This window comes from Artibeus jamaicensis, unplaced genomic scaffold (assembly GCF_021234435.1).
Source record: "Artibeus jamaicensis isolate MK-2021 breed Jamaican fruit bat unplaced genomic scaffold, CSHL_Jam_final contig_471, whole genome shotgun sequence".
Classification (NCBI taxonomy): domain Eukaryota; kingdom Metazoa; phylum Chordata; class Mammalia; order Chiroptera; family Phyllostomidae; genus Artibeus; species Artibeus jamaicensis.
The window spans coordinates 6639842-6652861 of NW_026521850.1; the positions used below are offsets into that span (position 1 = coordinate 6639842).

At 57.9% G+C, this 13020-nt stretch overlaps 1 protein-coding gene across 8 annotated transcripts in view; it reads right to left on the reverse strand.

Annotated features, from left to right (window-relative positions):
* Positions 1 to 13020, reverse strand: part of RALGPS1 (Ral GEF with PH domain and SH3 binding motif 1) — a 233640-nt gene that overhangs the window by 10520 nt on the left and 210100 nt on the right. For 5 of the 8 annotated variants that reach the window (XM_037158690.2, XM_037158892.2, XM_037158632.2 and 2 more), the window contains 3 exons: positions 11894 to 11945; positions 1271 to 1354; positions 536 to 641 (listed from right to left, as the gene is read on the reverse strand). In XM_037158690.2, the coding sequence (XP_037014585.1) occupies positions 536 to 641; positions 1271 to 1354; positions 11894 to 11945 (242 nt within the window). The remainder of the gene's footprint in view (positions 1 to 535; positions 642 to 1270; positions 1355 to 11893; positions 11946 to 13020) is intronic. The other 3 variants (XM_037158833.2, XM_037159020.2, XM_037158960.2) reach the window with 3 other exon arrangements.

The following is a 13020-nucleotide window of genomic DNA, read 5'->3' on the forward strand; positions in this document are numbered from 1 at the left end:
CTGGCGACCCAGCTCACAGTGAGTGTGCGGGCAGCTTGCCATGGGTGGAAAAAACAGAGAGGCCTTTGCAAGGGACTAAGGCCCTGCCACGGGTCAGGGCCATGGGCCAGTGACATCTGGGTCCAGCGTGGGCGGCCTGGGGGCTAGCGGTGGAGCCCGAAAGGCCTCCTGATTCCTTGTCCCTGTGTCTTGTGACTTGTTTTGTGCGGCTGCCAGAGGGAGAGAGGACTGGGTCTGAGACTCTCCTGGGCTGCGTTGCCGTCTCAGGTGCAGTACCCCCTCACCACTCCCTAGGTCTCCAGGCTTCCACTTGTCCCCAGGATAATCACCCAGCCCTACTCACTGCGTGCTCAGTGCGTGCACTGCCATGCACGTGACACTCTCGCTGAGTCCTTTAGGATGGTGGTACTATTCTATCCCGATGTGCAGCTGTGGTAGCCAAGTTCCTCCCCCACTCAGTGGCACAGCCAGGGCTGGGGCCCAGGCCTTCGCGGAGGCCTGTGCTGCCTCTGGACCAAGGTCTGTCTGCACTCACCGCGGGCTTCCGACCCTCCTTGAGCAGCGTTTTCCTTCTCAGAGGCCCCTCCATGGTGGGCACTGCTGCCGAGCTCCCCAGTGTACAGATGCACGGGCCAGTGGGGCTGTGGGAAGACCACTGGTCAGACCCCCCTGGAGGAGCTGGGGCCGGGCACCCTCTCACTCACTGGGGTTCATGATGCTCCCACGGCCCGGAGGGCTCACAGTGCTGGGGCCAGGCTGGGACGGGAGGACCTCAAGGCTGCAGAGAGTGTGAAGGATGGTGGCCCTGGGAACTCTCACCACCCTCATCTGTGTGAGCGCTGCAGAGCACGATGCTTGGTGGCCAAGCTGCCTGTAACTGAGGTGCCTCGCAGCACTCACACCTCATCCTGACCTCTGTGGTGGCTTTCTCTGCACTTGGGGACCTTGTGGACTATGCAGCCCCTCCTTTTTGTGTTGGCAGGAGCCTGGGAGGAGCGTCAAGGAAGTAGGAGAGGTTTGGGTGAAGTGAGAGGGGGCACAGGGGAGCACACCCCACCACGCCCAGCACCTCGTCCTCAGGGTTTCTTCATTTGCCCTCACCACAGGGCTTCGGGCGCCACCTATGGGTAAAGGTGCCCAAGTGCAGCACCAGCCCTGACCTCTGTCCTAAGCCCCATCTCAGCAAGCAGGAGCTCAGCTTCCCAGGAGGCACCCAACGAGCACCCTCTAGTTACCTGTAGAGCAGACAAATGTGTGAATAAAGAAATACCTGTAGACACAGCTCCGGGTTCTGGGAGAATTCCGAATGGGAACCCGCCAGTTGGGCCCCAGGGTGGCGTAGAGACGTCCCCTGCTTCAGAGGAAAAAGGCGAAGTTTTAGCGCCGGTCTGGGGAGACAAGAGCGTCTGGGACTGTGGCCGTCGGCTCAGGGGCCCCAGCCCCAACTCTGCCCCACCCCAGCCCCTGGGTCAGGTCTGGGGCCCATCTGAGCTGCCAGGCCCATGAACAAACAGCCCCACAGCCTCCATCCGGGCAAGGCCCCAGGACCCCAGGTGATTGTTTCCTCAAGTGGCTGCAGTGCAGTGAGTGAGCAGGAGGCCCCGCAGAAAGCAGGGAACCAGCTCTGTTCTGAAAAGTGCCAGCGCTCTGACCATGACCTGTAATGCTGAGCACCTCACAGCCAGGTGAGACGCCACAACACGCCACAGCCCCCAACCCTCAGGGCTGCTCCCCTCCCGGCCGCCCCCAGGGGTTTCTTATGAATTGGGGCAGGGTTTGCGGGCGAACAGCGCCCTGGTGATGTCCTCTGTGCGCGGTGGGAGTCTCCTGTTTGATCTGAATTCCTGCGGAGCCACTGCTGGTGCAGTGCCGCCGGAGCCTGGCTTCCCGGAGCTGAAGCCTCTGGCCCCTTCTCTCCACCTTCCGACTCAGAGGCTTCTTTCCCCTGCACCCAGGGCAATGTGTGACAGCAGCGGTCTGTCCACCAGCACCAGTAGTTTCTCAGACAGGTGACAGGGTGGGTGCTGCCCCCTTCTCTCCATTCCTCTGTCCCCTCTTTGAGACAGTCCGTGGCTGCACATGTAACAGGAGTTTGGCAGGAGTGACGTGTGCTGATGAGGAGCTTTAGATCAGCGTCTTCCCCACGTCCCCCTGGGCTGGCGGGAGTGTGCAGGGACGCAGGGGTCACCGAGGCAGTCTCGGGGTAGTCACCAGTTGGTGAGCGCCCCCGGGCCCAGGCCATGTACTCTCTCACTGGGGCTTTGTCCAAGCTACTACCTGCCCCAGAACGAGGTGGGGCTGAGGCTCAGCACCGAGAGGGGTGGAGGCAGGGGGGTGGGGACAACGGGCCTGGCTAGGCAGGGTTTGAACCCCGGTCTGCCTGACTCACTCCATAGCCCAAGCTCCTCCCACACGTTTCAGGGTGGGGAGAGGCTAAGGTGGCCCAAGTGGTAGAATCTGCCCCGGGCCTGGCCCAGGTTCAAAGCCAGCTATGCGGGGGCGGCTCCCTGGCATTCCTCTCCGAAGGCTCCATTTCTGGTAGGTGTCTGCTGCAGCTCCAGCTGGATGGACTTGGTCGGCGCCTGCGGGGCTGGATGGCCACTCAGTCTGTAGGCCCGGATCCCCTGGGGTGGGGCCCCCTCCAGGCCCCTGGGCTTTGCCCATGGAGTGTTTTCCCGGGGGTTTTGGCTTCCTGGCACTAACTAGCAGCTGCTGTTTGTCGACTGCTGACTGCGAGACAACTAAGGGCTTTCCCACACAGTCCTCAAAGATGTGGACTGGCAACCACGGAGCACACCACTGCAGTCCCACAGCGGGTGAAGGCGGTGATGATGATGATGGTGGTGGTGGGATGACGGGTGGGGGTGAGGAAGGGGAGGGTGTCCACTCACTGTCCTGTTGGCTGCAGCGACACTGGGGGCAGGCACTATTCTTATCCCCACCTCACAGATCAGGACTCTGAGGCTTGGAGAGGGAGAGTAACTTGCCCAAGGTCACAACACTAGGAACAGGAGGCGTGGGTGGGGCTGCTGAGACGGGAGCAGCCAGACGCCCACAGTGCCACGAGAATTCAGACTGGCCAAGATGGGTCTGGGAGGTACCTTCCCCTTGACAGTTTTGAGGTGCACTGTTGGGGAGCAGCTGTCTCGGGGACTGAATTTCACCCCGAGTCCCTGTTACTGGCCTAGGAGGCTGGGGTGCAGGGAGAAGTCTTGGATGATAACCTCACTGAGGCCCCAGTGGTCTTGTCTTAGCAGAACCAGGACCCTGTCCCCCCGCCCCCGTTCCTCTGCCCCCAGTGCACAGAGGCTCTGGTGAAGCTGTAACATGTACCCTGGGTTGCTGGGAGGTGTTCGCCTCCCCCTCTGTGAGCTGGGAAGTCCAGAACAGAAGTCAGGTCTGCAGAGACAGTGGGGAGCAGAGCACACAAACACCGAGCGGGATCCACATGAGGTAGGAGGACAGTCCTGCCCACTTCCTCGGACCTGACTCTGGGGGCTGTTCTGGTGGACAAAAGGGCTGTGGCAGATTTCTTGGCTACCTGTGAAGCCGCAGCAGCCAGTGGGCAGGGCCTAGCCCTTGTTGGCTGGGACTCAAGGACAGGGTCAAGAGAAAGGCCGGTACTGCCCACTGCTCTCGCTCAGAGGGACCGAAGCTCCTGGATCGAGCCTCAGGTGCCGGACGCCGGAGCCTGCCGCTGAGAACAAGGCAGCACCTGGCGCCTCCGAGAGAAACCAGCATCGGCAGCTCGGCTCCTGGCCCACCCGGGTCGCCCCCGAGGGGGAGCGGCAGAATGGAGGACCAGAGCAGGGTGCAGCCGGAAAACCAGACTGAGGAGGGACAGATGGCAGATGAGGGACACAAGCCTGGGGCATTCCTGGCCCTCAGCCACGGGGCATGGGGGCCTCACCCCCTGAACACAGCCGCTCTCATGGGTGCACTTCCTTTGAAAGGGACCCCTCAAATCCAGAGCCTCCCCTCCTGCCAAACACTGTGGAGTCTGGGGCTCAAGAGGCACCCTTGTCCCCGGCACACGGGCATCTGCCCGAGTCTCTGGCCTTCTCCAGGAGGGAGAAGAGTGTCTGCAGAAACTCTGACTGGAGGGTGGCAGGCCTAGAGGTCCACAGCCACTACACCACTTCCTTGGGGCTCCCGGAGGATGTGGGGAGATTCCACCAGCTAAGAACAAGAAAGCCCCACAAAGGGCAGAAACAGCAACACCCAACCCCCTCAACACGCGAGAATGTGTGTGCGGCCACCTGCAGGCAGTGCGTTCTTAAGGAGCCTCACCGCTGTCCGGTGGCCAGCCGGGGCTGGTGGATACCCGCCTGCATGATAGTCCATCCCTCCGAAATGACTGACTGCCATCTAGGGGTTTTCCCTTCACCCTGCCCAGCCCTGGATTCCTGGAACACTTCCTGGCAACAGATGCCCACTGAGTGAAATTCAGAAAAACCCCAGAGCAACTTTCTCCATGTGGCCACGCCACCGATGTGCTACCTCCTGTGAGCGTCCTCCCTGCAGAGTTGGGGGACCCGAGGCTCAGAGAGGTCCACAGACAAGCCCAAGGTCACGGAGACAGTAAGCAGCCCAGCTGCAGGCCCTTCCCAGTGCTGCAGGCAGTGTCCAGAAGCCAGACCGTCATCTTTCACTGTGAGGGACACTAAGAACTTCAGAGACCAGGATGCACTCTGGAGCCCACCTCTCCTGCAGTGACTCCCAGAGCCACCAAGCATTCCCGTGCCACCTTGCCCACCCTGGCCCACAACTCAGGACTCACAGCCTCTTCAGTCCCAGGACCCCCTCGAGGGCCCACTGTGGTCCCTCTTCACCAAATGTCCTTGGACTTCTGCTTAACCATCTGTGCAAGGGCCACCCCTGAACCTGCAGTCTGACTGGGTTCCCTGCTGGACATTCCCGTCACTGGACATCCCCATCGCTGACCCTCTGTGAACCTGGCTTCACTAACCCTTGTCTCCCAACTCGACTGTGAGCTGTGACATTTCTCGCTCTGTCCTGGGAAGGGGCGAGAACCAGCGGTGGGCCAGAGAGGGTGTCGCACTTTCCTCTCCCTCTCCGCCTCCTGCCAGCGGGGGGGCTTCCTCCAAGGGCCCCTGATTCCTCCTCTTTCCACCACTCGTACTGCGGGCCCACTTCTCCCTCTCTCATGCCCTTCCACACAGACAGGCCCCGTCAGACTCCAGAAGACGGACAGCTGAGTGTTTGGTAATGAACTTTGTGATGTGCTTCATACTTCACCACTGAGAAATGGATCAGTAAACATTTCTGATGATACTGTCTTTAAAAAAGTTAAATGTTCATTTTTTCTGGGTTTAAGAGAAACATTTACCTATTATGGAAAATTTGGAGAATACAGGAAAAAGTAAAGGAAAGAAACTAACTCAATAAACCTACAACTCAGAGATCATTGAGATGGATGATATCATGTATTTTCATACCTACACATGTGTTCATCTCTAGCGATTACTTTGTTCCTCATTTTAAAAACCTCATTTAAGGCTTCCAGACAAGATGGCAGTGCAGGCAGACATCACTCACCTCCTCACACAACCACAGCAAAATTACAACTAAAATACAGAACAACCATCACTCAGAACATCAGAAATCGAGTTGAATGGAATCTGACAACTACAGAATTAACGAGACCACACCCATCCAGCCTGGTAGGAGGGGCGCAGACGCAGAATTGGCTGGCCCCTCACCCACATGTGGTGGATAAAAATTTGGGAGGGATATATCAGGAGCAAGGAATCCCAGCCCCACACCAGGCCCCCTCAGCCCAGGGTTCCAGTGCCAGGAAGATAAACCCCCACAACTCTGGCTGCAAACCCATCAGGGATTGAATCAGTGGAAGAAACTGCTAGAGCCCCAAGCAGTTCCTCTTAAAGAACCCACCACGGACTCACCTACTCAGACTCACTCCCTCTGAGCTCCAGCACCGGGATCGCAGCTGGAAAGGCACCAGTGAGTGGTACACAGGGAGACACTGAAGCGGCAGGCATCAGGGCGAGCAGGGGCCATACCCTTTTCCTAAACTCTCCCCCCACAGAGCTGGCAAGCTGGTGCCATATCTGAGATTCCATCAACCTCCCTAACACTGTGTGACCCGCCTTGGAGATCCCCAGAGACTCCACCCCACCCAATTTACGGGCCCACCCAAGCTGCTTTTCCAAAAGAACGACTGGCCTTGGCTCAGGCTTCACAACTTCCTAAATCTTCTGAAACAAGCAACAGCTGGCCTCAGTGAGCCCCAAGCCTGGCACTAGCAGCAGCCAGCCCAGAGTCACAGCTTGGCTTCACTAGGGAATCTCCAAGCCCAGCACAAGTAGCAGCCATCTCAGATTCCTTTATAGCTCAGGCAGGGTGGACCCAGGCAAAACACAGGTGGGGGCTGACCTTGGCCTGCCCCACCCAGAAAACCCCAGGGCCAGCACATCTGGTGGACAGCTACAGACCACGTCAGAGTAGCAACACTCTGCCCCTGCACAGCTGATCCTCCACGGAGGGCGGAAATTGGTGGTCAGTGGTCACAGCCAATCCTTGCAGGTGACTAGCCTGGGTAAATCCTCCCATTGATCTGCCAACAGCAACCAGGGCTCAACTATAAGAGGAGGGTGTACTGAGCCTACACAAAGGGTGCATCTTGAGTAACCAGCTTGGGTGATGGGGGAGGCTGTGCCACTGGACCCTACAGGGCACCTACTACATTAGGCCACACTACCAAGACACAGAGTCAAAGCAGCTCTACCTAATACATAGAAATAAACACAGGGAGGCTGCCAAAATGAGGAGACAAAGAAACACGGCCCAAATGAAAGAACAGATCAAAGCTCCAGAGAATGAGCTAAATGAAATGGAGATAAGCAGTCTGTCAGATGCAGAGTTGGAAACACTGGTTATAAGGATGCTCGAGGAAATTGGTGAGGACCTCAGCAGCATAAAAAAGATCCAGTCAGAAACAAAGGATTTACTAATTGAAATAAAGAACAATTCACAGGGAAATAGCAATAGAATGGATGAAGCCAAGAATTAAATCAATGATTTGGAACATAATGAGGCAAAAAACCACTACACAGAACAAGAAGAAAAAAGAATCCAAGAAAATGAGGATAGTATAAACAGCCTCTGGGACAACTTCAAGAGGTCCAACCTTCACATCACAGGGGTGCCAGAAGGAGAGGAAAAAGAGCAAGAAATTGGAAATCTGTTTGAAAAAATAATGAAGGAAAACTTCTCTAATTTGGTGAAGGAAATAGACATGCAAGTCCAGGAAGCACAAAGAGTCCCAAACAAGATAGATGCAAAGAGGCCCACTCCAAAACACACTACAATTAAAATGCCAAAGGTTAAAGATAAAGAGAGAATCTTAAAAGCAGCAAGAGAAAAGCAGTTAGTTACTTACAGGGGAGTTCCCATAAAACTGTCAGCTGATTTCTCAAAAGGAACTTTGTAGGCTAGAAGGGATTGACAAGAAACATTCAAAGACATGAAAAGCAGGGACGTACAGCTAAGATTGCTCTACCCAGCAAACCTATCATTTAGAATCAAAGGGCAGATAAAGAGCTTCCCAGAGAAGAAAAAACTAAAGGAGTTCATCATCACCAAACCATTATTATGTGAAATGTTAAAAGGACTTATTTAAGAAAAAGATAAAAACTATGAACAATAAAATGGCAAAAAATATGAATCTATCCACAACGAATCTAGAAAAACAAAGTAAGCAAACAAGAACAGAGACAGAATCATGGATACAGAGAGCGTTTTGATGGTTGCCAGATGGGAGGGGGTGTGGGGGAACAGGTGAGAGGTGAGGGGTCAGGAAGTACAAACAGGTAGTTACAGAATAGCCGTGGGGATGTAAAGTACAGTCCAGGAAATGGAGCAGCTGAAGAACTTACACACATGGCCATGGACGTGAACAATGGTGAGGGGATTGCCTGAGGGAGCTGGGGGTGCTTGGTGGAGGGGGGACAAAGCGGGAAATCAGGACAACTGTAATAGCATACTCGGTAAAATATAAATTTTTAAAAACCTTGTTTAAAATGTTTAACTTTTCAGCTGATACTCTTGTTCCCACTACTAGCGGCACATTAGGCACAAAGAAGCACCTGTCTGCTCTTACTGACGGGCCTGATGGAAACGTCCCCTCACACCTTTCACTTCTGAGACACCTGGGAGTTGCTCAAGGTCAGCCGGGTACAACCATCACAGTCCCTACTTCCAGTTAAGTCCATGGGGACCACGGGAAGGGCCGCCTCCCTCCCCAGCAGGGTGGAGATGTGAGGAAGCATCCTTAGAGAGAAGGGGGCCCCCTTCTCTGCCTCCCCAGTGGTTCCTCAGTGAGGGCCATGACCCAGGACCACCGCCCTGTCCTCGTTCTGGCCCTGAAGATAAGGGTGGGTCGTCAGGGCAGCCTGCAGACTGAGAAACGACCCGTGTCTCCCTGGGCTGGGCCGCCCCTCCCAGCCCTGGCCCTGTGACCTTGCTGAGGCTGAGATGGGGGAGGAAACAGGAGGATGACAGCAGTAGAAGGTCCCCTCTGCTCCCTGAGTCCTCACTGCGCACCCCAAGCAAGAACAAGGGTTGGTGGCTGTGCCACCCCTCCGCTCCACCCACTCCCACAGACAGCAGTGCAGCAGGGCCCCAGGGCTCTGTAGGACCCCTTCAAGGCCGGCCACCTCAAGGAAGCAGCTGGCACAGCCTGAGCTCTGGCTGCCACGCAAGGACTGTCTTTGAGCTACCAGGCTGAAATGTCCACGTGTATAAACTGGGGGCAGGCAAACCTCCCAGACAGGCCCGGATGATCCCAGCTTTGGTGGGACAACGGGAAGCCTTCTGTCCCCAGTCCGCAGTGGCTTAAAGGGTGATTAAGACGTGCCCTGGAGCCAATAGTGGGGTGTGTACCGGTGGCAGGGATCGCTGGGCCAAGGCCTCCATGTCCTTCATGCTGGTATCTGGCCCCATTTCTCTTCCTGGCCTGGGCCACACCTGTCACCAGAGCTGGGCAATACAGTTCAAGGTTGTGGCCCCTAAGCTTCAGGGCTGTGGGGCAAAGCATTGCCCCACCCTAGCCTGGCCCTTGGGGACCACAGAGGCCATTGCCTCTTCCTCTCTCACACCTCATTCCTTGGGGTGGGCCCTAGCCCACCCCTGTGCCCTTGGCCCTGGTTCGGGGCCACTGCCCACCCATGTAGGTGTGAAGATGCAGAAGAGCCGCGTCCTCATGGAGTCTGTGGGATCAGCAGGTGGGGCCTCCGAGAGGGGTGCTCGCCATGCTGTGAAGTGCTTTGGAGGCTCTTTCTAAGCAGATGCTGCCTCTGGGACCAGGCAGGGTGACACCCCGGCTCCTGGGGGTTGGGGGAGGTAACCTGCTCCCCTTTGCAGAGCAGGGGCACGTGGCTTGGGGAGGCCAGGGTGGAAGGAGGACCCAGCGGAGCTGAGCATGGCGGGTGACAGTTAGGATAGGAGAGGCCCAGGTGGCAACACGGACAGTGGCCACGGAACTGCAAGAGGAAGAATATTTAACCAAGATTTCAAAGTCTGTGAGGGAAGTCACACCCTCCAGGAAAGCCTAGAATGCTCACGTGCTTCTGAGGGACTGGATTCTTTCTGGTGGACACGAAAAGAGGCCAGTGCAAGGAGGGAATGGAGGCTGGGGCTGGGCCGCAGGAGCTGGGGGCCAAGAGGCAGCTGGCAGCTGTCCCAGGGTGGCTGGGACAGCTGTGGGTCTCGGAAGGGACTGGAGGGGACATTCTAGCCTCACTGGCACCTCCCAAAGCACACGGTCTCCTGTTCCCCTCAGCAAGGAGGGCTCGGCCAGGTGCCAGGTCCCAGGAGAGTGGGCAACAGCACCTTCTCCCTGCAGGGCTGACCCGAAGGCAGTGAGTTCGCTGCGGGATCAGCGCTTGCAGGAGACCCTGCCTCAAAACACCTACTCCAGGCATTTGGACGGATGGCAAATCTGTTGCTACTTTCTAAGTGAAGGAGAGAGAAGAGAGACGCTCTTCCACAGCGTTCCCCGCTGAACTGGGCACAGTGCGTCTCTCTGGGTCAGGAATGCCCCTCCATCTTCCTTCTCGGCAGCTCTCATCTCAGCCATGGGTGCTGGGCAGGAACTGTTTCTGCTGCCTTGGGTGGTGTCTGACAGGGAGCAGTTGCTTAATGCACGTGAATGGAATAAATGAATGAGTGAGTGAGTGAATGAGGGGAGGATGGGAGGGAGGAGGGAGGGAGGAGGGAAGGAGGAGGGAGGAGGGAGGGAGGGGTGAATGAGTAGGTCCAGGCCTGGTGATGCTCAGGATCTCGGCGCCGTGCCTGTGCCCCCCACTCCATGTCCCCTCACTGGCCTGTGGCCAGGAAAGACGCTGGCCGGCCTGCAAGCCCCTTCCCCAGGCCCTCCCAGAGTCCTCTGACTGGTGCTGAGAAGAGTCAAACTCTTGCTCAGCAGACCTGGGGTCTTCCCCCAGTGCCTGCCGCTTCTCACGTCCCACTGCTGAGGTGGCCGGGAGCGAGGGCAGTTGGGCCGCCCGCCCGAGAGAAGGAGAGAACGAGAGAGAGGATGAGAGCAGAGCAAACGGCCCTCTCAGAGTCCCGGAGCTGGGACAGAGGCCAGGGATCGTGCACCGTTGCTCCCTCTGGGGTTTCGCAGGACAGACAGACTGACTGACCGACCTGGAACCAGTTCCTGTGGCTGTCACAGCAGCACTCTGGGCGAGGCCTGGACCGGCGGTGAAGCGGTGGCTCAGTGGCCAGGAAGACATGGACAGGGGGCAGCGCTGCCCTGCCGGAGGGTGTGAAGCAAGACAGGGTACTTCACCTGTCCACGTGCCCACACGGGGGCACCCGAGGAACAGCTGTGTAGAAGTGCTTGAGGGTTGGTTGATGCCAAGACAGCGCTGGGCACGCAGGGGACGCTCAGCAAGAGCCACTCACCAGCATGTAACCCTCTGCCCCGCGAGGACTCGCTGGGTGCAGCCACCTCCTCTCTGGCCGTTTTATGACTGTGGGGGCTGAGGCCACAGGAGGCTTCAGCACCAGAGGACATGTGTGTGTGAGGGGTGTGTGTGAGGAACATATGTGCAATCGTGTGTGAATGTGCATGTGTGGGCATGTCCATCCACATGTGAGGATGTGTGTGTAGTGTGTGTAGTGTGTGTGAGCATGTGTGAGACTGTGTATGCCTCTTTGTGCACATAGGTCCCCACAGTGTATAGACCACTCAGAAGGACAGTGCGAACCTGCCTCTCATGATGTTCTGTGTCACTGGATTTCTCTCTGCCTCCCCTCAAGGTCGCCGCAATGCCCTTCACTGTGGGCAGCACCGTGGCTCTGGGAGCTCTCCATCCACAGTCCCTGTCTTCCCAAAGCCCACGTGGTGGCTGGCACGGAGAAAGTCCCAACGTGTGGAGCAGGCGCCAAGGGTGAATCCTGAGTGGGAGGCCTAATCCCCTGGACAGCCTGGCCACCCTCAGGGGGCCAAACCCTGGGCAGAGGGGTCCACTGTGCTGTCACCAGTGCCCAGCAGGCAGGGCGTCAGCCCAAGGCCCAAGGCCACGTGGTCACTCGGTCCCCCAGGCGGAGCCACATGCCGCTCAGAGACCAGGCCCAGCCCCAGGCCTCCAGTTTCAAGAGCCCATGTTTCAGACTAAGTCTGCTCCCCGGCCTCCCCAGCAGCCCAGCCTGATGAGGAGGCGTGGACTCAGGCTCCTGGGCTGACTCTGGATCAGACAATGAGGGGACTGCTCAGAACATGGGCTGGAGTCCCAGCCCCCCACCCGCACCCACACCTCAGTTGGTCCTGCCCTGGGCCGAGCTGGCCTGAGGAGCTTCCGAGCAGCCTCACCGGCTGGGCCGGGGGTGAGGCCACACTCACCTTTCCAGCCCTGAAGACATCTCTTCACTAAGCTCTGAGCTCTCACTACTGCCTGGAAAAGGAACACAGATCAGTGAGCAGGGCGGCCGCAGCCAGGGGGCCAGCCCCAGAGGGACCTCTTCTCCTGGCTCACTGGGCCCAGGCCCCTGGGCTCCGGGGCAGTGCTGGAGCAGCAGCTTCCGGACCCTGTGGGTGTCACTGTGACGGGGGTTTGCTGCCCCTATGTCTGCCTCTCTGTCCTGGGAGGGTCCCTCTGTTCCCAGGTGGGTCCTCCACTCCCTTCCTGCTGCCCACTGGGGGTGGGCATTGCAGCAGCCTGTCCCGGGACCACTGGGGTCCTTAGCCCTCTGTTGGCCCGGCCCGGCTCCCCACTGCCTCCCTTCTGGCCAAGAAAAACCAGTGCCAGCACAGCCCTCACCTGGTGAGGACAGATGCCAGATAAGCCCTTCTTCCCCCAAGGGTCAGGTCCTAACTAGACACTGGTCACTGGGTAGCTGCCCAGCATTAGACAAAAGCCTCAAGGGAGGGTCCCTTTAGACAACTGGCTAGTTTCCAAACGGGGGAGCTCAATCCCCCCCTCCCCAGGCCTGCTTCTCTGGGGCTGACTCAGACATCCTGCCTCTCAGGGCCCTCCAGGGCCTGCCCCCAGCCACAAGGACAGCAGGGAGATCTTATTCTGTCACTTCGCTGATGCCACATGCCTTGGTACTGCCCCTTAGGCCTCAAGGCACCTGGGTTCAGCACACTTTGCCTGGGCTACCTGATGGCATCAAGGCCGGGCATTTGGAAAGGGGAGTGGGGGTCTCAGGCCTGAAGGGAGCTACAGGACAGAGAGGACCAGCTCGGCTCCCAGCGGGGCACATGCGCATGGCGACCTGCTCCTGGGCTTTCAGCTCCGGTCGGAAACAGCGCGAGCTCCTCAAACGCAGGAGCTGAGAACCGAAGTGCCTGCTGGCTTCCCGCCTGGGTACCAGGCAGCCCTGCGTCCTCCTCAGTGTCCTGTTCAGGGAGGGCAGGGCCTGGGCTGCTCCGGCACAGCTCAGGAAGTTTCTGGATGTCAACAGCTGAATGCTCTTGGGCCGACATTTCCCAGCTTGGCTCAGACCACATCCCACAGCACGTGCCGC